This window comes from Rhinolophus sinicus, chromosome 3, assembly GCF_057876585.1.
Source record: "Rhinolophus sinicus isolate RSI-liver-muscle chromosome 3, RSI-T2T, whole genome shotgun sequence".
In the NCBI taxonomy this organism is placed as follows: Eukaryota; Metazoa; Chordata; class Mammalia; order Chiroptera; family Rhinolophidae; genus Rhinolophus; species Rhinolophus sinicus.
Window position 1 is genome coordinate 139454597 of NC_142503.1, and position 22901 is coordinate 139477497.

A 22901-nucleotide genomic window follows, 5' to 3' on the forward strand; every position below is an offset into this window, starting at 1 on the left:
GTTTTAAATATGAAATGAGAACAGTTAAAGAAACTAATGCAACTTAAACCCAGTGAAGACTTTGGCAGATATGCCTGCTGTCTTCAAGTTAAATGAGAATTGAAGTTGTTCTGAATGGACAAAGGGAAGCCTGGAACCCTGTGGTTTTAGATGCAAAGTTACAAAAAGACAGTTCAATATAAAATAGAAACTTTTAACAATTGGAAGGGGATACACAAAAAGGAACGCACTGCTTTGAGAGAATGAAAATTTCCTGAGGCAGACGTGAACAGAGCTTCTGCTTGTACTAACAAACTTATTCCATGCTGAGCTTCAGTCAGATAAATAGCATATGTGATGAGATTACAGAGAGCACAAGTTCTGGAAGAATTCAGACTTTATTCTGGAAACAAAAGACATTAAGTATTTGTAGTTTTTTCTAACCTATTTAAAAGCCAGGTTTCAGGAAGAAGTGGTGAATGAATAAATATTATATAATGGAGAAAGTAAAAACAAGATATGACTGCAAAATTTCTATAGTGAATGACTGAGAAAATGGCTCTCAATAATTATTTGTTAAATGAAGGGTCATATCTGATTGGTGTTTTAGGCTAGGTTTCAGAGGTTTTGTTGTTTACATTCTGCGAGGCTACATGATGTAGTAAAAGGTATGTGTTTTACAGATAAATAATGGTAGGTTCAAATTCAAGTTCTTCCACTTACCAGCTGTGTAACCTAGGTAAGTAATTATAATCTACAAATAAAGATTATATCACAGACTTTATGACAATGTTGCAAGAATAAAATAAGGTGAAGTAAGTAAAGCTCCTTAGCACATAGCAATTACTAATAAATAACATAGGACCCTTGTGAGAGTGAATTACATGAGAAGCCAAGCACAGTATCTGTTGAACAGGTGCTCAAAATATGTGAATTTTCCCTTTTCCTTGTCATTAGAAATATCTCTATTCAGGTAAGAATGTAGGAGAGAATTCATAAGCATCCCACCAGAATCTCTCAAGTTTTACCACATAGGTAAGTACCAGGTGTGATCATACAATACAGTAAATGTTCAAATTAAAAAAAATTATTACAGTAAAAGACGCATTACCCCGCAGAAAACTCCCCATTTTGAACACACTTATCCCATTGTTCTTGCCACTTTCTGAAGCAGTTCTGGAAGTCCTCTGTCGTGTCTTTAGTTGCACTGTCATGGCTGTCTCGATATCCTGAATCATTTTGACTTTGGGGAAGAGCCAGAAGTCGCACAGTGCCAGATCCGGTAAATAAGGTGGATGAGGACACACCGTAATGTTTTTATTTGAACGAAATTGCCATATACCAGAAGTGATGTGTGACACAGAGCATTTTGTCAAGATGGAGGACGATTTACTGCACACTTTAAAACACATCTTCTCTCAACCGCAGCTCACACTCAACTGCACCGAACAAGTTGAAACTTGTCACACACTGTTACTAAAATTCGACACGCCACTACCCATATTGAAGATCCCTGCCTTTCTATTGGATGGCACTCGGCAGCAGCATTCACCCACATGGAAAAGCTCCATGTCACACATTGCTTCTGGTACAGCAATTTCTGTCAACTAAAAACATTACACTGCGTTCTCATCCACCTTATTCACTGGATCTGGCACCATGCGACTTCTGGCCCTTCCCCAAAGTCAAAGTGACCATGAAAGGTAAATATTTTAAATTAATTCTGGATATCAAGGCAGCCATGACAGTGCAACTAAAGACACTCACGAAAGAGGACTTCCAGAACTGCTTCAGAAAGTGACGAGAACAGTGGGATAAGTGTGTTCGAAACAAGGGGGAGTTTTCTGTGGGGGATTAATGGCAATGTGTCTTTCACTGTAATAAAGTTCTTAAAATTTAAACATTCACCATATTTTTTGATCACACCGCATAACTAGGGATGTGCTGACTCTAAATTATTCACCATATAGTGAATAATAACTATAGTCAGAGATCCATAAATTAAAATAAAACAATGATGTGATTATGCATCACTTCTATGGATATTAAAAAAAAAAAACTGAGTTATAAGAATAATTCACAATAATGAGAGCCATAGTAAAGAGATTTTTCCTGTACAGCCAAAAAAATGATAAATACACTGATTTAACACTGATAATTTTAAGTACTGCCATTTGGAGTTTTTGTTTATTTTTTTGGTTTGTTTGTTTTGCATAACATGTAATTTATGCATAATTTATGAATCACACTGGCTAAATGGTGACTCACTAAATGAATTCATCCACCATCTCTACTTGTACTGAAGATGTGATAACAATTTGATGAATTTCAAAGATTTATATGTCATAATCAAATTTAGAATTTGCGGTATATGAAAAGGTTTGGACACATTTTCCTCAAATATCAAGGACCCAATGCATACTTCCAGAAATTTCCCAAAAGCATTTTTTAAATAGACTAAACTATTTCTAGGTTGGTTTGGAAGCCTATTTGTTTCCACCTCTCTATACGCTACATGGTCACTAGATGAAGTGGACAAAATTAAATTGACTTTTCCCCCCTAGGGACTAGAAATAAGTATCATATATACCTTGGAGCTCTTTATTTTAAATAGCAAACTAAATGAAATATATTTTGTCTTAATATATTCTTAAAAGTTTTTTAAAGTTTATATGATTTATTGAAGAGTTGATATCATAGCCCTTATAATATTCACCATCTATTTCTAAAATAAGTGGAAATTTATTTCCTTTTAGGTCGAACAATCCCAAATGTGATCTATCATGTGATTCCCACTTTAGTTTAAAATGAAAGTCTCCATTCCCTTCAGGCAGAAAAACATAAGACAACACTGATGAATATCAATAACTTGATTATATGTATGAAAAAGAGAGTTAAAAAGAAATTCACATCAACCAGATCATCTGAAACTATGCACAAAGAGACTATACAAGAGGAATGGAACCAAAGTGCATGAGTAGAAGTGAGCGGAAGGCATAGTAATTATGATGGAGATTCATTTAGTAACCCCAAGGGACCCCACGTTTCTGTGACAGGCCCCTCTCAGTGCCTTCTTTATTAACCTGGTTTTAACTCTATAAGAAGCTTTCATTTAAAACACTGACTGATGTGAGATAGTAACAGTTCTTTGTACTTCTTATCATTATAAAAAGAATCCTAGATAACCAAAAAGATCAGAGGTTTATTTATAAGACAGAACAAATAAGCACACTGTGTTTAATAGGTACCCTCACCTTTTGACTCAAACAACTTACTTTAGATCACATATTACAGCATATACTCTTCCCAATTTGTCCTGGCTATAACCCTGGAAGTTGAATTTGTTGTTCCTATCCAAGTACTCCGGCAAAACTTCTAGCAGAGTTTCAGTAATGACAGAAATAACATTCTGCTCTTCAATAAGATGTCGAGCCTGCAGAATATTTCAAGAATATTATCTTTAGTACTAACTTATTATAGTATGGACTAAATACATATATTCATTCACTTAGTTGGTCAGTAAGTCATTTTTAATATGTTTACTGAGCGTCAAACACAGTCCTTAGTCTCACAGAACAGCAATTTCTGAGAAGTTATTTTCTAAAAGTAAAAATTCCCTACTCCTCAGTGACTAGAAAACACCTGTCTGCACAGACACCCCAAACCTATTATATAGGGTATCTATATAATGTTTACCATTGGTAAGCATATGAGCAAAAGTAGAACATACACAGATACACTTCATGCATCTATCACATTATTGTATATTCTGGCACCTCCCCCTCACTTCCAGACCGATGTCTCTTCCCCAGCCTTTTCTCTGGACTTTGAAACAGGAAAGGAGAAATACTTAGCCAAACTGTCCAGAAGAAACAGGACAAGTACAAAAAGGACACGGAATCCTCCGCTTTCCTCCCGGGCCTATGCAGCACTATATCTCACACAAATGCTTGACAGTCTATTCTCTTTCTGCTTTGTTTCATCTTAATCTTCCCACCCCCAACCCCCCCCGCCCCACACACAAAAACAGGAACTAAAGAAAAAAATAGCAAAAACATTATTTTGGTATCGCAAAGGCACTGCTCCTAAGATACTCTAGAAACTGAAACCAGATCTGGACTTCCCCTACAGGCATCGGGACTTTAGGACAAAGGCAGTGCCATCACTCCACTCCACAGGTACCACGAATGGATTATTCACATGCAGATAGCACTTAAATATTATTCAATTTTCCAAATGGAATTAACCCAACACAGTGATTCTGACATTGTTTTGACTCAACACGAAGCAAAATTCTTAAAAAGCAAAATAAGTTATACTTAGAAAGATTGCAAAGAAATTATTCACACATACCAGAGTAGGAACAGTAAACATTTGAACAGAGAGTGCCGTTATAGAGATACTTCTGTCATGATCATCACTGATGTATTCTTTCTGCAGCTGTTTATAATACTGAAAAGACATAATAAGTAGGTGGGGAATCAATTATAAACAACTACTGAAAACTTTTAAAATCCCAGTTTTAACAGCTTGCATCAAGTTTATTTCTATGCATAAGACGACAAGTATTACAATTCCTATTTCTTAAGGGGAGATAATATGGTCAACAAAAATACATTAGAAAGAGAATAATGAACAAAAGACCAAACATGAATTCAGCTACCCAATCTAGCAGAATCAGAAGTGAGATTAAAAAAAGACCAAAATGCACAAAACACACAAATACAGGTAAAAATCACAGACAACTACAATGATGCAGTATATCCTTTCTCCAAACAGAATCTGGGGCACTCATTTGCAAATTCCATCACAACGGTATAGGGCAAAGGCTATATTACAAGTATTTAAAAACTGTTATGACCCAGAAAACCAACCAATCAGATTCAATCCAGGCTTAAACAGAATGGATGCTGGCTGCACTAACTTCTAGTCTATAGCGGTGCATACCAGTTGAAAATCATCCCTGATATATTGGGAGAACAAAAATAATAATACACTCAGTCATGTATCAAGCACAGTGCTGGATCCTTGAGCTACATATTTAATTTTAGCCACAGAATTCCTACCAAGTTTAAGAGATAACCATAGTATACAAAAAATATCATCTTAGTAAGGAGAACTAATTTTGTATAAGAAAAAAATTTCATTTCAGATCACACATATGGTCCAATATTATGTCTCTAAAGAGTTTTAGAAGAATAGAGTTGACAACTTGAGTTGTTATCACCTTTCAAGAAACCAAGCATCTTACTTTTAACCACCTTCTAAAACCGGGGAGTGCAGTTATCTTATGCCACAGTAACATATGCCTTTAATAATCATTATTTCACTCTCTGCTTCCAAGTCTATCCTGAGTCTTACCACTGTTCTGTCTTAAGTTTTACAGAACTGCCTGCAACTCAAAATCAGAGAAAACCAACAAATATTTATTGAATACATTGTATAAAGCAAAGTAGAAGATTCAAAGAAGTCCCTGTTCCGTATTATCTTGCAACCTAACTCGATAGACAAAAAATATATAACGATGTAAAGGATATACAATAGATCAATAAAACAATATTAAAAAGCTCTAAGTTTTATCTTTGTTTTGGCCTCAGTTAAGTACAATTCTTGCCCATCTAATTCCTGCCTCCCTTTAGCATTCATCTATGTTCCTTTTCCCTGCTATGCCTTTCAACCAGTCAATTCTACTCTTGTTATAATCTTACAAACAAGCAAATAATTAGAAAGGATGAATGGATGTGGTAACTTCCTATTGCTCTGTCTAGGCAGATAGGTTATTTTCCACCTATCTCCTATTCCAGACTACTGTTTCCTACTACCAAATGTGAAAATAAAAGAACATTTGACAAAGAAATGAATCAAACTTAAGTTCTTGATTCAAAATTTTTCCTGTTGTTTCTATTACTTTATTTACAAAAACAGTTTTCTATTTGCTTATTAATATCTATTTATAAAGAACAATTACCTTCACAAATTCCATAGCAAAGAATTTTTTGTATTCCATCTCCATAAAAAAACTGCTGAAGATCAATTCGTGAAGGATCTTACGGGCACCTATAGATCATTTTTGGGGGAAATGGGGGAGTATCACCAAGGCAAAAAAAAAAAAAAAATCCAGCTATTAGAAGTGGCAGAATATTATAAAAATATTTCACATGCTAGTAGACCTCAAGGACTCAAATATGAGTAGCATTTATTACATTAATATTTAATAGACAAAATGTAAAGTACATACATACCTGGCCTTTTCCCTCTATTTCTGTGCCCATCTCACCACTGTATCTTCATTCTATCTCTTCCAACCTTCCTCCATTCCTTTTCATTCTATTTCACTCAAAACTACTCTTACTCTGTATCTTTCTTTTCTTCTCCATCCCTTTTAGCCTTTCTCTCACCTTTTATTTTTGGTTCTTTGTTTAGATTTTAAACATGGAAATTAGCATAGCTTTAATAATAACACTACTACATTAATATAAAACTCTCTCTCTCTCTCTCTCTCTCTCTCTCTCTCTCTCTCTCTCTCGACTGGCTCTGACTAAATTAAAAGGCATTATAATTAAAAGGCAATATCCCTGGGTTTTAACACAGAGGAATACATATTGATTGCCTAACCTTACTTCAAAGTATAATCAAGATGACTGATTTAATAAACCAAAGAGATTCCAGCTCCACTTTAAGGTCGTACTCGTCCTTTGCTTCATGGCAAGCAGCTTAAGTAAAAATCCACCTACCTTTATAAAGCTTTGCATCCCAAAGCATTAACCTGCTTATGAGACAGGGATTCTCAGAGCCAGGTTCTTCTCTCAGGCATGCTTGGCAAAAGATCTGTCTAAAGTCACCTACAAAAAAAAGAAGCCACATAATTTTTATTCTTATTTCTCCCAAAAGTATGTTTCCTATAACATATGAAAAACTTAAAATTAATCTTCCCAAACTTGATGTCAAGAATAATTCTGACATCATCAAAGAATCAAGAGCCAATAAAACATTATTTACAGCACTTGAATTGTACTCCTGAAATTAATCAAAATGTATAAACCAAAAAAAAGAAGAAATTTTATTTTATACTCAATGACATTTTAAAATTTGTGGCTATTTTAAAAAACACAGTATTTTATGAGAAATAACAAAAACAGGCCCTATGCTTACTTGAATAGCTCATAATTTTGTTCATCCAGGAGCCAAGACGCAAAGCAAATTTCTGATGAGCCATAACCTCAGAGTGTAATACTTCTACATGAAGGGGATGTTGAGAGACATTTTCTGAATGACTCTACAAATGAAAGGAATATTAAAAAACAAAAACTGGTTTTAAAATTTTTGTTTTAACTAAGTAATCTATTCTTTAAACAGAGAAATCACATAACCCTTGCAGTTGCAAATCTCTGGGTCTAAATACCCCAATCCTATCTTTACTTAGGACGCTAAGCCACTTCAACAATATAACTGTTCTACTTGGGCTCTTATAATGTACATTCCTCTTAAATTCTCTTTGCCCCTAATTCAGAAAATTACCTTTATATCTTCCTTTGCTTCCTGGCAAGCAGCAAAAACACCCGCTTTAACAGCCCGACGACCCTAATTATAGACAAACATGAGAATTAAGTAGTAGAACAACAATCCCAATCAACAAGTAATGTATAGCCCGAAGACCTAGTGAGCTCTTATTTATCATTTGTCCACTGCCTAAATGTCAAAAGATGGGCATTACCTGGAAGATAAACATAAATGTTTAACACCGCTATGTAGCTTCGGAACTTTCAATACCACTAGTAGAAAATTTCTGTACTTTAGGACTTGGGATTGCCTGCTTGTCAAGAATGTCAGTTTCTTCCTTTTTGTAATGTACTCTATTTCTATCTGATAATAATTACAGGTTTACTAAATGCTTGCTATACGTTTTAAATACTTCTCATAAATGAACTCAAAGTTCTTCAGCCATGTGTTCCATAACACTCTTGAGATTCACTACTGACTTAAGAGTTATGGCCAGAATATTGTTTCCTCAAGCCCTAGAATCACAACACTGATTACTAATTACCAATGCCATGCTGCTTCTTCCATTATCTCACACTCCTCTCAAGGGCAGGATTAGGTTAAATATTCCTTCTATGTACTTGAGGAACTCGCTTTGCTTTGGATAGACATTAAATAAAAGCTGAGCTAAAAATCAATAATATCCTAAAAAGTTTTAACAAGTAATGTTAAAACCTCAGAAATGATCAACTTTTCATAATTCATGCATTTATTCATTCATTCAATAATTCTAGAAATTGACTGAAGTTGAACTGACATTTTTAACTATTCTTTGCTAAAAACATTCAGTCCCTTTCTAATTATTTAGAATAGAAGAGGAAAGTTATAGTTATCCTCAACTATAATACGCACACCCGAAAATCAAATTTTATCCACTTTATATAGGATGTAAGGAAGAATTGAAGAAGAAGGTTGTACCTAACGCAATACTAAGGCACTTGGCAAGGGCTCAGTCAACACCTGGCTTCCCGGAAGCTGATGGAAGAGCACACTAATTCAAAGGAAGTTCACGAACCTCTTTGTCTATGGCAGTAGTGTGCAGCTGAGCCTCTGCAAGCTCACAGTCAAGAGCTCTCTGTAGACTGTATATGACATGGTCATATGAATGGTGTTCATCATTAAAAAGGACACAATAGTATCTTTCATTTTTCTCCCTGTTTAAAAAATATATATATACATTCAGACACTGCAACAAATAAAGGAAAAAGTGAAAAATAGGCTAAAATAACATATGACATCTGTACTGAATTGGCATTGCATAGTTTTTTACATGAGACTGTATCACTGTAACACTGATAGACTATTTTTAGTATAGTGCCATGGAATTTTAAAAACCATGATAAAAGTATTACCTTTTCCATGTTTTTCTCCCCAACTTTTAACATTAGTTGCAGATAAAAATTACTATTTTCAGTTTAGTGGCAGGATGTTTTTAATACCATTCTTAACTCTTGCTCATCTCCCATGTTGACAAAGGGAGACAGGCCTTGGACTCAGAACCTTCAAGCAGGCAATGATAAATAGTATGCTTTTATTAACATTCAGTTTTTATTTATTTTTGTTTTACCTTATAGTTCTGATTTTATAGTACATTTAAGTTTTTAAAAAGTGTATAGGGCCGGCCCGATGGCTCAGGTGGTTGGAGTGCCGGTTCGATTCCCATGTGGGTCAGTGAGCTGCGCCCTCTACAGCTAAGATTGTGAACAATGGCTCTCCCTGGGGCTGGGCTGCTGTGAGCAGCCGGGGGTTTGCGTGTGCTGCTGTGAGCTACCATGTGCTACCATGAGCGGCGGGTGGATAGTGTGAGTGTCCGGCAACCATCGTGAGCTGCTGTGGGCTGCTGTGAGTGGCCCATCAACAAATGGCAACCGACTGCCTCAGCCAGGGGTAGGGGGAGCGCAAGGCTCATAATACCAGCAGGGCCAGGGAGCTGTCCTACACAACTAGACTGAGAAACAACGGCTTGAACCAGAGTGGAGGGGAGGTGGAAGAAAGGGGGAAAAACAAGTGTATAGATTTAAAGTGCTAGCACTACCATTTGACTGAGGGACCTTATAGATGGGTAGGTTTTAATTTTGTTGAGAGGACGTGTCTCTTCCATTTCTAAGACGAGTATAATATCTACGTTTGAGAGTGCTATGAGGATCTCAAAAAATATGTGAAAACAGCTGTCATGAGCTACACAGATTTAGATGTTAGTATCAGTTTTAAACAGTTTACGATATGCTTTTACATATCCTCATAACTCTAAGAGGCAGATTTTCTCAGCCTGTATAACTTAGGATATGTAAGCTCAAAAAGACGTCTCCAGGGTCACAATGCCAATAAGCAGTGAGAAGGACTAGAAGTCAGATGTGGGAACCTCAAGTCCAGTGCTGTCTACATATGCGCACTTGAGCAAGTCTCCCTCTTCAGGCAGGCAGGTTGCTAACTAGTATTATGTTTACCAAAACAAAGTTTCTTAAAGGGTTTAAATGACATTATCACGTATTTGAAATCAAAACCTTTGTGGACACAATCACTGATGATCTTTATTTCCCCAAGCAATTTATGGCCCAGCAAGAGTCAAAACAATGTATTAAGCAATCCATCTAATACCTTTATAAACTGAAATTCTTAATTCTCTCCCCTCCTAAAATAAAACCAAAAACCCAGTAAACTCAAAGAAGAATGGTATTTAGATTTGTGATACAATTTTGTGAACTTCTTAAGATTACACAGATAAAAGAAGTTGTGGTATATATACACAATGGAATACTATTCGGCAGTAAGAAAAGATGATATAGGAACATTTGTGACAACATGGATGGATCTTGAAAGAGTAATGCTGAGCGAAACAAGTCAGACAGAAAAAGCGGAGAACCATGTGATTTCACTGATATGTGGTATATAAACCAAAAACAACAAAAGAACAAGACAAACAAATGAGAAACAGAAACTCATAGACACAGACAATAGTTTAGTGGTTGCCAGAGGGTAAGGGGGGTGGGGGGTGGGGGGTGGGAGATGAGGGTAAGGGGGATCGAATATATGGTGATGGAAGGAGAACTGACTCTGGGTGATGAACACACAATGGGATTTATAGATGATGTAATACAGAATTGTACACCTGAAATCTATGTAATTTTACTAACAATTGTCACCCCAATAAATTTAATTTAAAAAAAAATTAAAAAAAAAAAAAAAAAAAAAGATTACACAGATAAAAAAATGACAAGGCCCGAACTCTTAATATCAGGTCTGGAATTCCCTTTTGCATTTGTAAGTTAAGAGCAAATATTACTGTTACTGAGAGATTTATTTATGGCTATTAGGAGTTGCTGGTTTGGAACTTCAAAGTGTTAAATACCTACAACTGAAATAATTCTAGATACCATAGCACAGGCAAAGGACTATCTCGCCATTCCCGCCATCAAACTTTTTTGATCATAAAAACCTGGGCTAAAGGCACTGTTCCAAAATCCCTAGCTTTGTTCACAAACCTCTTGGGGAAACTGGAAGTTGGTCCAGGCCAGTATTGAATGGGCAAATTATTTCCCTACTAGCCTATGTGGCTGCTAGGCCCTTATAAGTCATTTAGAACAAGACCGCAAAAATGTTTCGGTTTTTTAAAAAAAATCAGAAGCTCTTCTTCTATTGGCTTAACTTCTGTATAGTGCCTGGCAGAGGATTTCATGAAAATGGATATTTTGGAAGTACTCCCAAGGGATAATTCTCTATCAAATCTCATAAGGATAAGAAATTAAACAGTAAATAACAAAAACATTTTTTCCAAAACTTATTTTACAATATAAATAACTACTTCTACCTTTTGAAATATTTCCCCACCTTATCTGGAGCTCAGGAGGCAATTCTTTTTCCTCTTCCCATATAGTCATTTCTACAATGTATTTTATCAATGAAGGGAATATTTTCCTGGCTTGGGCAATTACTTCTTCATTCAATGGACAACGTAAATTCTGTAAAAAAGTAGAGAACAACATTGTATACAAATAAATGGATAAGGATGATAATGTTATTAATTTATAATTATTTTTAATGAATTCATTACACCATTCTCCAGGAATGAAACAAGTTGATCTCAAGAGGGTTGCTATTCATATCAGTTTAGCTTTACTCCTTGTGGCCAAGTGGGTGCTACAGATAACAGAAAGGAAAGGAGGCAGAACCATGGGCCCCCCCTTTTAGTGATGTTCGACCTATGAATGTTCCCTGCCTTTCTGAGTAGCCTAATAGTGATAATATTAGAGAACTATTAGTTATTCCTTATAGCTTACAAAAATCTTCTCATAATTTATTTCAACTGATCTTCAAAGCCTGTAAAAAAGGCAGAGAATTAATAACATTTAAAGGATCAAGGAACCTATCCAAGGTCAAAGTGCCTATAAATAGAAGCAAGACTAAAACTTGGGTATTTTGATTCCCATAAAAACAGTTCTTTTCATTACAGAACACAACCTTCTTAATAAAAGACTGTTTAAACCCATCAGCTAAAAAAAATATACCCGAATGCTCTATATCATAAGCCATTACAGAAATGGAGAGCAAAACCTCTTCATACCTGCTAGGGTGACTATACTGAAAAAAGCAGATAATAACAAGTATTGGCCAAGATATGGAGAAATCTGAACCCTTATACACTGCTGGTGGATGTATAAAATGTGCAGCTAATTTGGAAAAGAGTCTAACAGATGCTCAAAATATTAAGCATAGTTACCATATGACCCAGCCCTTCCACTCCTAGGTATCTATCCAAGAGAAAAGCATATGTCCACACAAAAACTTACACACAAATGTTCATAGCAGCACTGTTCATAATAGCCCCAAAGTGAAAACAACCGAAATGTCCATCAACTGATAAATGGATAAATAAAATGTGGTGTGTATCTACACAATGGAATGTTATTTTGCTATGGAAAGGAATGAAGTACATGCTACAACATGGATGAACCTTGAAAACATTATTATGTGAGGTGAAAGAATCCAAACACAAAAGACCATGTATTGTATGATCTCATTTACATAAACTGCCCAGAATAGGCAAATCTATAGAGACAGAAATTAGATTAGTGGTTGCCTAAGGCTGGGGAGTTTGGAAGAAAGGGAGAGTGACTACAAATGGGTATTGGGTTTCTTTGGGGGTGATGAAAATGTTCTAATTGATTGTGGTGATGGTTGTACAACTCTGTGAATACACTGAAAAAACACTGAGTGAATTTTTTATATGGTACACAAGTTGTATCTCAGTAAACTGTTTAAACAAAGGAGTAAACAGGAAAAAACACATAGTAGCTCTTCAAGACAAAAAATTTAGTAGAAACTCAGTATAAATTTGTGGGACACCTTGTCCATGTTGTTGAAGAATTGAGTTAATTTCTTGGTGATGTTGGAAAAAAACACAATGGGCTGACATATTAATAATAGTAACTCTTCTGATCCAGAAACGAGATGTTTTTCTATTTATTTAGATCTTCCTTAACTTCTTTCAACAATATTTTAGAATCCAGAATATACATTTTATACTTTTGTTAAATTTATTCCTAAATAATTTATTTTCTTGTCCTATAGTAAATAGAATTTCTTCCTTAATTTCATCTTCAGATTGTTCATTACAATGTACAAAAGTACAAGTAACTTTTGAATAATTATTTTGTATCCTATAATCTTGCTGAAATTGTTTATTAGTTCTAATAATATGTTAGTGGACTCCTTAGGATTTTCTATATACAAAATCACGTCATTTGAAAATAGAGCTAGTTTTACTTCTTTTCCAATCTGGATACCTTTTATTTCTTTTTCTTGCCTAACTGCCCTGACTAGAACCTCCAGTATGATACTGAATAGATGTGGCAAGAGCATAATCTTTGTCTTATTCCTGATCTTAAGGGACAAGTATCCAGTATAATTATACCTATGAGTTTTTCATAGATGCCCTCTATCAGGTTAAGGAAGTTCCCTTCTATTATAAATTTGTTAAGTCTTTTTATCATGAAAGTGTGAATTTAGTTAAATGCTCTTGCTGCATCTATTGTGATGATCACGCAGGTTTCTTAAAATTCTATTTACATGTTGTATTACATTAACTGATTTTCAGATGTTAAACTATGTACTTCATTTTACATCGTATGAACTCATTATGCCACATCACCCCACTATTAGTGATAACGCTAGTATTAATGACTGGTTTCAGGTAATGACAGTATGATACCTCCACTGTAAAGTTTCAGGGTTTTTCCCCCCTTATGACTAACAAGTAATCTATGAGATGACAATTTAGAACCATGTGAATATTGTTCCTCATCAACTCAACTCTTAATGGTTTTACCATCCATTAATGATCCTTGTCTAAATCACGTATTTCCTTAGGGTTTGCAAAACGTTGATTTTTCTAATTCTATTATCCCTTCTGTATTAGCTAGCGTTCATCTAGAAAGAAGAGCTTTACCTCTTGAACTGGAAAGACTTGTTCATCATGAAACACAATTCCTATTGAAAAGACAGACTAAATGCTTAGTTTATTCCCTTTAATTACCAATTTTTAGAGTAAAAAATTGATATAATAACCACAATATAATGGCAACAAACTTCATTTATTTACCATGTTTCCCCGAAAATAAGACCTAGCTGGACAATCAGGTCTAATGTATCTTTTGGAGCAAAAATTAATATAAGACCCGGCCTTATTTTACCATAAGACCGAGTCTTTAATATAATATAATAAATATAATATAATATAATATAATATAATATAATATAATATAACATAATATGATGTTATGTGATATATGATAAAACATAACATTATATAATACTGGTTCTTAATTTTTGTTCCAAAAGATGCATTAGAGCTGATGGTCTGGCTAGGTCTTATTTTCAGAGAAACATGGTAGGTCCTTCTGAAACAAACCCATCTTTATAAGCTTACCTATTCCCTGACTCAGACGTGGAATCTGGCATTTTTATGATAATCCCTGATTTCTTTTAGTGAGGAATGGTACTTAAGAAATCAAAATCTGGGCCCTAGGGGTGTGTTCACGGCTATAGGTTCTCTGGAACAGTTTAAAGACTCTATATTCCTTGAAGTTTTTTAAAAGAATTCCTCTGTGAAACTATTGAACATGGCATTTTTTAGGAAGTACTTTCCTGTGATAATTTTCTGAATTTCTTCAATGATTACTGATTGTTCAAGTTTTCTGTCTTTTGAATAAACTATATGGTACTTCATACTCTTTGATAAAATAATCCACTTTTAAATGTATTTGCACAAAGTTATATAAAGAGTCTTTTATAATCCTTTAATTCCTTCTGTATGTATGCTTATCTCCCCATTCTCCTAATTATCTATTAGGTTGGTGCAAAAGTAATTGCGGTTTTTGCAATTATTTTTAACCTTTTAAACTGCAATTACTTTTGCATCAACCTAATATATTGGTGCTTGCTTACTATTTTTCCTTCATTAGGATGTACAGTGGATAATTAATTTGTTGTCTTTTTTTAAAGAAAAGCAATTATTAAATTTATGTGTCAATTCTAATGTTTTCTAATTTATTACATTCTGCTTCTATCAATAATCACTTTCATTTGCTCTTTTAGGCTTACATATATATATTATTTACTCTTATCCAATGGATTGTTTAACAAAAAGTATTCTGAGTTCATCTTTTCATTGTGAATTCATTCCTCCTTTAGAGAAATAAAGAATATAATTGTCAAATCCTTAACTTCTATAGATTGGAATAAAACTACTTACATTTAAACATTAGAACATAAAAATCAGGATTCTCAATGGAATTCAGTTTAACCCATACACATAACATTTCTATCTAATTTCATCAAGCTTAAAATAGTTAGCAATTTTTAAAAAATAATATTCTTACCTCTTTTGTAGTATCTGCTCTTCCAGGTTCATGACTTAAACAAAAAGGGCCAGTTTTCCATGCCTCTGTGTCTCCACAGTCACAAAATCCTCCTCCAGTAGAAGTATGCATCTAATAAATAATAAATGAGTTTGGCTTGATTTCAAAACACATTAGAAAGCAAGGAAGAATGATAATGATGACTCAAACAGTAAACGCTCCCCAACACTTCAATTTTAATTGCCTTTAATGTAATAGAAACTGCATATATCAAAAACTATTTTGATTAGTTAACAAAACAAAAATTCTGAACTTAATCACAACAAAAATGGACTTTCAAAATTGATAAAATTTTGAAACACTCATTTTTAAATAATAGCTTTAAAAATTTTGTACAAATGGAGAACAATAAATTATGAAATGTACAAAAAATATTCTATACAATACCCAGAATGCCGGACTAATGAGATTTTCTGATTAAACAGACTTTTAAAAATCATTACAATGATAATTATGTAGTACTTAAGAAATGTATAAAATATTTTCATCTATTTGACACGCCACAACAACAAAAACTATTTACAACATTTTTCCTTTGAGGGTTCTTGCAAAAAAAGAAAAGAAGATCTAAGATATACTAATCGAGATGGATAATGACAATGGCCTGATTTTGAATCTTCCGCCAAACTTCCCCATCCAAAACATAAAATGAACAAGAAGAGCAATAAAGCCACACAATGATCCATGTTTGCAGCATTACTAGGAGACAATAAATACCACAAGCTTCAAATGACTTCTATCAGAGTTCCCACTGCCTAGCACTTAAAGTCCGTGGATGCAGACAACTAGGGAAGGAAGCTTAAGCGAATCCATGAAAGAGAGCAGACGGGTTCAGAGGGCTCCAATGAAGCAGAGACAAAATTACACCCCAAAAGAGAAAGCCCAATGCCAAGGGAGAAATACTGAACACAGGTTGGGACTTCATGGTTCACAGGGAAAGAGATCAAAAGTAAGTAGGACCAGAAGTGGCAATCTCCGAGAAGCACTGCTTTTGAAAAAAAAATATTTTATACATTTTAAAAGGTGATAAGCCCTTAAAGATGTGGTAGTAAATGAAATAGAAGGAAGGGAAAAGTAAGAATTCTATAGAAATGAGAAAGACAACACACGCCAAACCCTCCCCTCATCTCACCACAACCACCTCCATCTATTAAAAAATTTCACAGAAGAGGGCAAAACTGACAGAAGAGGGGCATATGTGAACCCTGTCCATGAAATGAAAAATAATAGAAAAAGTAGACCATATCTATACAAAACCATTACCAAAAAAGACAAAATATGCAAATAAGAGCCAAAACTCAATCATGAAGCTAAAGAAAACATAATGCTCCAAACAAAATTACGTATCTCCAAATAAGCATTTGCAGATATAATAACTCTTAATCAGATTAAAACACCTTTAATCAGAAATACAGAAACTAAGAATAGAATTGGAAAAAATAACCAGGTTAAGTAAAATGAGATTTGACTGAACTCAGGAAAAAAATCAGAAAACAAGAAAATCATATCAGAAATTCTAAATTACAAGGTATCCAAGATAATAGACTTAAATGAAAAGTTAATAAATAGCATTGAAACAAAGCAGGAAAACAATCAAGAGATGAAGTAAAGAAATACAAAGTTAGAGGAAAAGTGGTTGAAATAGAAGATAGGAATAAGACAAGCAACATAATTACAACTAGAGTCCCAAAACAAAAAACCCAATGGAACAGAGCTCATATTTAAAACTGCAATCTAATCAAACTTCCCGTAAAAAAAGAACTAAATATATACACTAAAAGGGCCCAGAGTAACAGAAAAAAACTCACCTAGTATGATCAATTCGGAAACATATCCTACTAACACTATTAAACTTCAAAGATAAAAGTCCTGAGGCCTTCAGGCAAAAAGATGAAATGAAACATAATAGCAAGAAAATCAGACTGACATCAGACTTCTCAATAACAACATGTTATTGAAACAAGACAACAGCAGAGCAGGGTTTTCAAAGGAAGAAAATGCAAATCAAGGATATTATCTCCAGCGAAGCTATAAAAAATACAATTCTGAACATGTCATAACTTAGGGAACAATGTATACATGCGTCCTTCCTAAGGAATCTACTTCAGCAGAGATCAGCAAACTTTCTGTATAAAGGAACAGATAGTAAATATTTTAGGGTTCACAGATCATAAATATCTGTTGAATTGCTCAATTCTGTTGTAGTGCAGAAGCAGCCATAGACAATAAATAAATGAATATGCATGGCTATGTTCCAATAAAACTTTATTTATGGGCAAGAAATTTTTTAATTTCATATAATTTTCATGTATCATTAAAATATTATTTTTCTTATCTTTTATCCCAACTATCTAAAAATGTAAAATCCATGCTTAGCTTATAGGACATACAAAACAGGCAGTGAACCCGATTTGACCCACAAACTGCAGTTTACCAACCCCCAGAAGATAAGCATCTGACAGAGGTGAGACGGGAAACTTCAGAAAATGGACAGTTGGTGAACATTTTGTATATTTAATTGTGGAGTAAATCCAGGGTGAGGACATGACTAGAAGAATGTGAACATTATATGATCTGATAATCAAAAAGACTATATAACTAAAAAATGAGAGGAGGGAAAGAGAAAGTAATATAAGATCATCAACTATTACATAGATAACAGAAGAGTCAAAGATACCATTTACAACTGACAGACTAGATAATAAAAATAAAGGAAGGAGATACAAAGAAACTAAGGGCACTATAAAAAATTATTAATTCAGAGGCAACCATTAGAAAAGTACCAAAAGAAACTAGAATATACAAATCAATTTTTCTTCCTTCATATATGTATTATATATACATATGTGTATGTATATATATTAAACTGAAGCATGCTAGACTCATCCATAATTACTAAAAATATAGTTGTATCAAAAGAAAGTAAAAGCATAAATTAGAACAGGGAATGCCATGGAAGCAAGGTACAAAATCCAGAAGCACATACACACAAAAAAAATCTGGCATATTTAAAAACATACAAATTTTAAATGTCGGTAAGATAAATAATAGCGTCAATCAAGTTAAAAAGGCAGAAAACAGATGTTATAAAGTCAAACATACACTTAACTTATGGTCTAGCTATCCTACTCCTAGGTTACCCAGGAGAAATGAAACAGGCCTACACAAAGAATTGTACTTCAATGCTTACAGCAGCTTTATTTAAAAGCTAGAAACAACCAAAATGTTCAATCATCTGATGGATAATAAATTATAGCATATCCATACAATAGCATACTACTCAGCAATAAAAAGGAATAAACTGCTGACACGTGAGAGGATCTCAAAGGCATTAGACTAAGTGAAAAAAGCCAGACAGGAAACACTGCATACTATATGATTCATTTATATGCCATTATGAAAAGGCAAAACAAACTACAGGGACAGAGAACAGATCAGTGATTGCTAGGAGCTGGGGGTTAGAGGGCAACAAGGGAGCACTAGAGAACTTTTGGGGATGATGTAACTATTTTATAGTTTTATATCTTGATTGTGGTAGTGATTACTGCACTATATATGTTTGAGAAACCTCATGAAACTGTACATGTAAGAGGGTAGGTTTTGTTGTATACAAATTATATCTCAAAAAATCTGACTTAAAAATAAAAATTTTTAAAAGACAGGCATACTAAGAGAAAATATTTATAAAGTATATAACATAGTAGTAAGACAATAGAAAAACAAGTAAAGGATAGAAACAGGCAATACACAGGAAATTAAACATACAATTAAAATATGAAAAGCTAATGCTAGTAATAATAGAAATGCAAATTAAAATGAGATTATTTTATAATGTAAAATCTATTTGACTAAGAGATTGACAAAAAGTAAAAATACTGATTAAATAAAGTTTGTGGACAGATATGGAGAAAGAACATTCTCATATCCTTTCAATGGGAATGTAAATTGGCACAGCAATTCAAGAACATGTGGCAAAACTCTATCAAAATTTTAAATACACGTTCTGTTCAATCCAGAAAATCTACCTCTAAGACTCTTAGGCATTCTTGAATATTTACATTTATATTAAAACAAAGATATGTATATATTTCAATATTTGTTGATCTATAATTGTCTAGAAAAAAGTTAAATATGATATATTTCCACAAAGGAATATATGCAACAATTAAATAAGGCAAGAGAGTTACTATATGAATCAACATAGAATTATCCCTATGATATACTGTTAAAAACAAGTTGCACAAAATATAGAGCAGGACTCCATTTATACACACATACACCCTCTCCTAAACATATTTGTGTGTGCATGTTTGTAAATACCGAAAGAAAGAGTTATAAGAATGTACACTAAAGTGTGTTTAGTTAAGAAAGTACGAGGCAGAGAGGCAACTATAATTTTTATTTGGCTATTATTTGAATTTTTTAAAAGGTAAGTTATATTATATTGCTTAGCTAAATAAACATTTTTAATGCTGTTGTATTTCAAAGACCACATATGTATATAAATTCTCATCATGTAAGATTATAGCAGGCTGGTGTAAAAATAGACCTGGATAGCTATTTTTATAGTTAAATCTTAGATATCAGCTCTGCCTTTGACTTAGCCCTTTTGATCCTAACACTTCAACAAATGTTTGTTGAAAGCCTTTATGTCCCAGGTACTATGATAGACATAGGAAGCATAAAATATGAGACGTGGACCTGTCCTGGAGAGCTTACAGTCAGATAGGGATGGACACATAAATATAAATGTATCAGTGCAATTTAGTAAATGAAGATACATACACAGGAAAGAAGACTGTTAGTGGGCTTCGTTTTCTTCTCCAGATTTATTCTAATTGACTCTAGAATGTGTTCAATAAGAGTATCAAGGTTACATGCCAGACTAGTATCAGCTTCCAAGATACAAGAAGATCCTAGTTAGGTGAACTCAGCCACTGTTTTGGTTCTATTTGATCAAAGTTATATTATTCTGATCTTGGCTTCTTAGAATTTACTCTATTCATCAAATCAAAGACCTTGATCCTATTATCCAGGAAGAGGGCAAAGTTAAGTAGTAATGCAAGGGTATTCCATGTTCACCATTCCAAAATAAGCAAAGACAAACAACATTAAGAACAATAAAAAAAATCCATTTCAATGGTGATGGAAAAATTATTTTAAAAGTCAGGTTTAATTGAAAGGTTTCAGTTAAAGTCTGTTAAAAGGTTTCAGCAGATTCTGCAGGTTGCTCCACTGCTGGTGGTATTTGATATAATTCTTTCTTAAAGCAATGTGGCAAAATGCACTAACAACATTTAAAAAGTACATTTTAAAAAATTAATTGACATGACTTTTTCAGAGAAGTTTGTTTAAAAAAAAACTGAGCAGAAAATATCAAGTTCACTTACCAGTATAACCTTTCTTCCCTCCACCCTACAGCGTTTCCCATATTATCAACATCTTACATTAGTGTGGTACATTTGTTACAATTGAGGAGTCAATGTTGATATTTTTATTAGTGGCACATTTGTTACAATTGAGGAGTCAATGTCGATACATTTTTATTAGTGGTACATTTGTTACAATTGAGGAGTCAGTGTTGATACATTATTACTAACTAAAGTACATCATTTGCATCCAAGTTCTCTTTGTGTTGTACATCTTGGGGTTTTAACAAATGTATGATATCTACACACCATTACAGGATAGTTTCACTGCCCTGAAAGTCCTCTGTGCTCCACCTATTCACCACCCCACACACGCACCTTCCTCCAGCCCCTGGCAACCACTGATCTTACTTCTCCCATAGCGTTGCCTTTTCTCGAATGTCATAGACCTGAAACAAGAGTATATAGCTTTTTCACAATGGCTTCTTTCACTTTGTAGTACGTATGTAAGGTTCCGCTGTGTCTTTTTGTGGTTTGGTAGCTCATTTCTTTTTATTGCTGAATATTACTCCATTGCATTGGTATACCAAAGTTTGTTTATCCATTCCATTCACCTATCGATGGACATCACAGCTACTTCTAAGTTTTGGCAAATATGAATGAAGTTGCTATAAATATTCTTGTGCAGTTTTTGTATGGACATAAGTTTTCAGTTCACTTAGGTAAATACCAAGGAGCACGACTGCTGGATTTTATGTTTACAGTATGCTTATTTGTGGAAGAAACTGTCAAGCTGTCTTCCAAAGTGGCTGGACCATTTTGCATTCCCACCAGCAGTAAATAAGAGTTCCTGCTGCTCCACATCCTCACCAGCATTTGGTGTTGTCCGTGTTTTGGATTCTGGCCGTTCTAATAAGAGTGTAGTGGTATCTCATTTTAATTTGAAACTCCCTAATGAAATACGATGATGAGCATCTTTTCAAGTGCTTATTGGCCATTTATATATCTTCCTGGTGAAGTGTCAGTTTTAGATTTTTTGCCCATACTCATTTTCTTATTGTTGACTTTCAAGAGTTCCTTATGTGTGTTTTGGATACCAGTCTTTTATAAGATACATGTTTCACAAAAGACTTTCACCCAGTCTGTGGCATATCTTTCTATTCTCTGAAAGGTCCATGTTTTTAAATCCAGAATTCCACTTCTGAGAACCTTATCCTGAGGAAATAATTCTACACATGGAAAAGTGATTTACACATAAAGATGCTTATAGCAACACTTCTTACCGTTAAAAACAAAAACAAAAAACAAAAAACCCCTGAAACCCAAATAAATTCCCCAATAATAGGTAAACAGTTAAAATAAATTATGGTTACACATTATATACCCAATATGTTCTAAAAGAAACATTAAAAATTGAATGCATAATTTTATATCTTGCTTTTTCCATTTAAAATTATAACATGAGCATTTTTTCTTTCTTTTACAACTCTATGAACTTCATTTGAAAACTTCATTTTTTCTGATTAGAGGAGATGGTTGTATGAATATACTGCTTTTGTAATTCACTTTTCTCACTTAACAACATAAAAGAAACATTTATCTATGTTAAAAATAATCTTATTTTTGTGGTATAAATTGAAGACAGCCTTGTTTTTTGTCAGAATGTCTTTGGCTATTCGGGGTCTTTTGTGATTCCATACAAATCTGATGATTTTTTGTTCTATTTCTTTTTTAAGATGCCATTGGTATTTTGATGGGGATTGCATTAAATCTGTATATTGCTCTGGGTAGTATGTAAATTTTAACTATGCTGATTCTTCCAATCCATGAACACAGAATGTCTTTCCATTTCTTTGTGTCTTAATAATGTCTTACAGTTTTCAATGTATAGGTCCTTCACATCCTTTGTTAAGTTTATTCCTAGGTATGTCATTCTTTTTGTTGCAATTGCAAAAGGAATTTTTTTTCATTTCTTTTTCTGAAATTTCATTGCTAGTATGTAGGAAAGCAATGCCAAGACATGAAAACAACCACAGTGTCCTTCAATAGATGATTGGATAAAGATGTGGTACATAGTATATACAATGGAATATTGCTC

General features: G+C 33.8%; 1 protein-coding gene across 2 annotated transcripts in view; it reads right to left on the reverse strand.

Annotated features, from left to right (window-relative positions):
* Positions 1 to 22901, reverse strand: part of UBR1 (ubiquitin protein ligase E3 component n-recognin 1) — a 102060-nt gene that overhangs the window by 61202 nt on the left and 17957 nt on the right. For both annotated transcript variants that reach the window (XM_019725388.3, XM_019725387.3), the window contains exons 4-12: positions 15396 to 15506; positions 11347 to 11477; positions 8534 to 8672; positions 7498 to 7560; positions 7132 to 7255; positions 6714 to 6821; positions 5948 to 6036; positions 4333 to 4431; positions 3255 to 3412 (exon numbers count right to left, since the gene is read on the reverse strand). In XM_019725388.3, the coding sequence (XP_019580947.3) occupies positions 3255 to 3412; positions 4333 to 4431; positions 5948 to 6036; positions 6714 to 6821; positions 7132 to 7255; positions 7498 to 7560; positions 8534 to 8672; positions 11347 to 11477; positions 15396 to 15506 (1022 nt within the window). The remainder of the gene's footprint in view (positions 1 to 3254; positions 3413 to 4332; positions 4432 to 5947; positions 6037 to 6713; positions 6822 to 7131; positions 7256 to 7497; positions 7561 to 8533; positions 8673 to 11346; positions 11478 to 15395; positions 15507 to 22901) is intronic.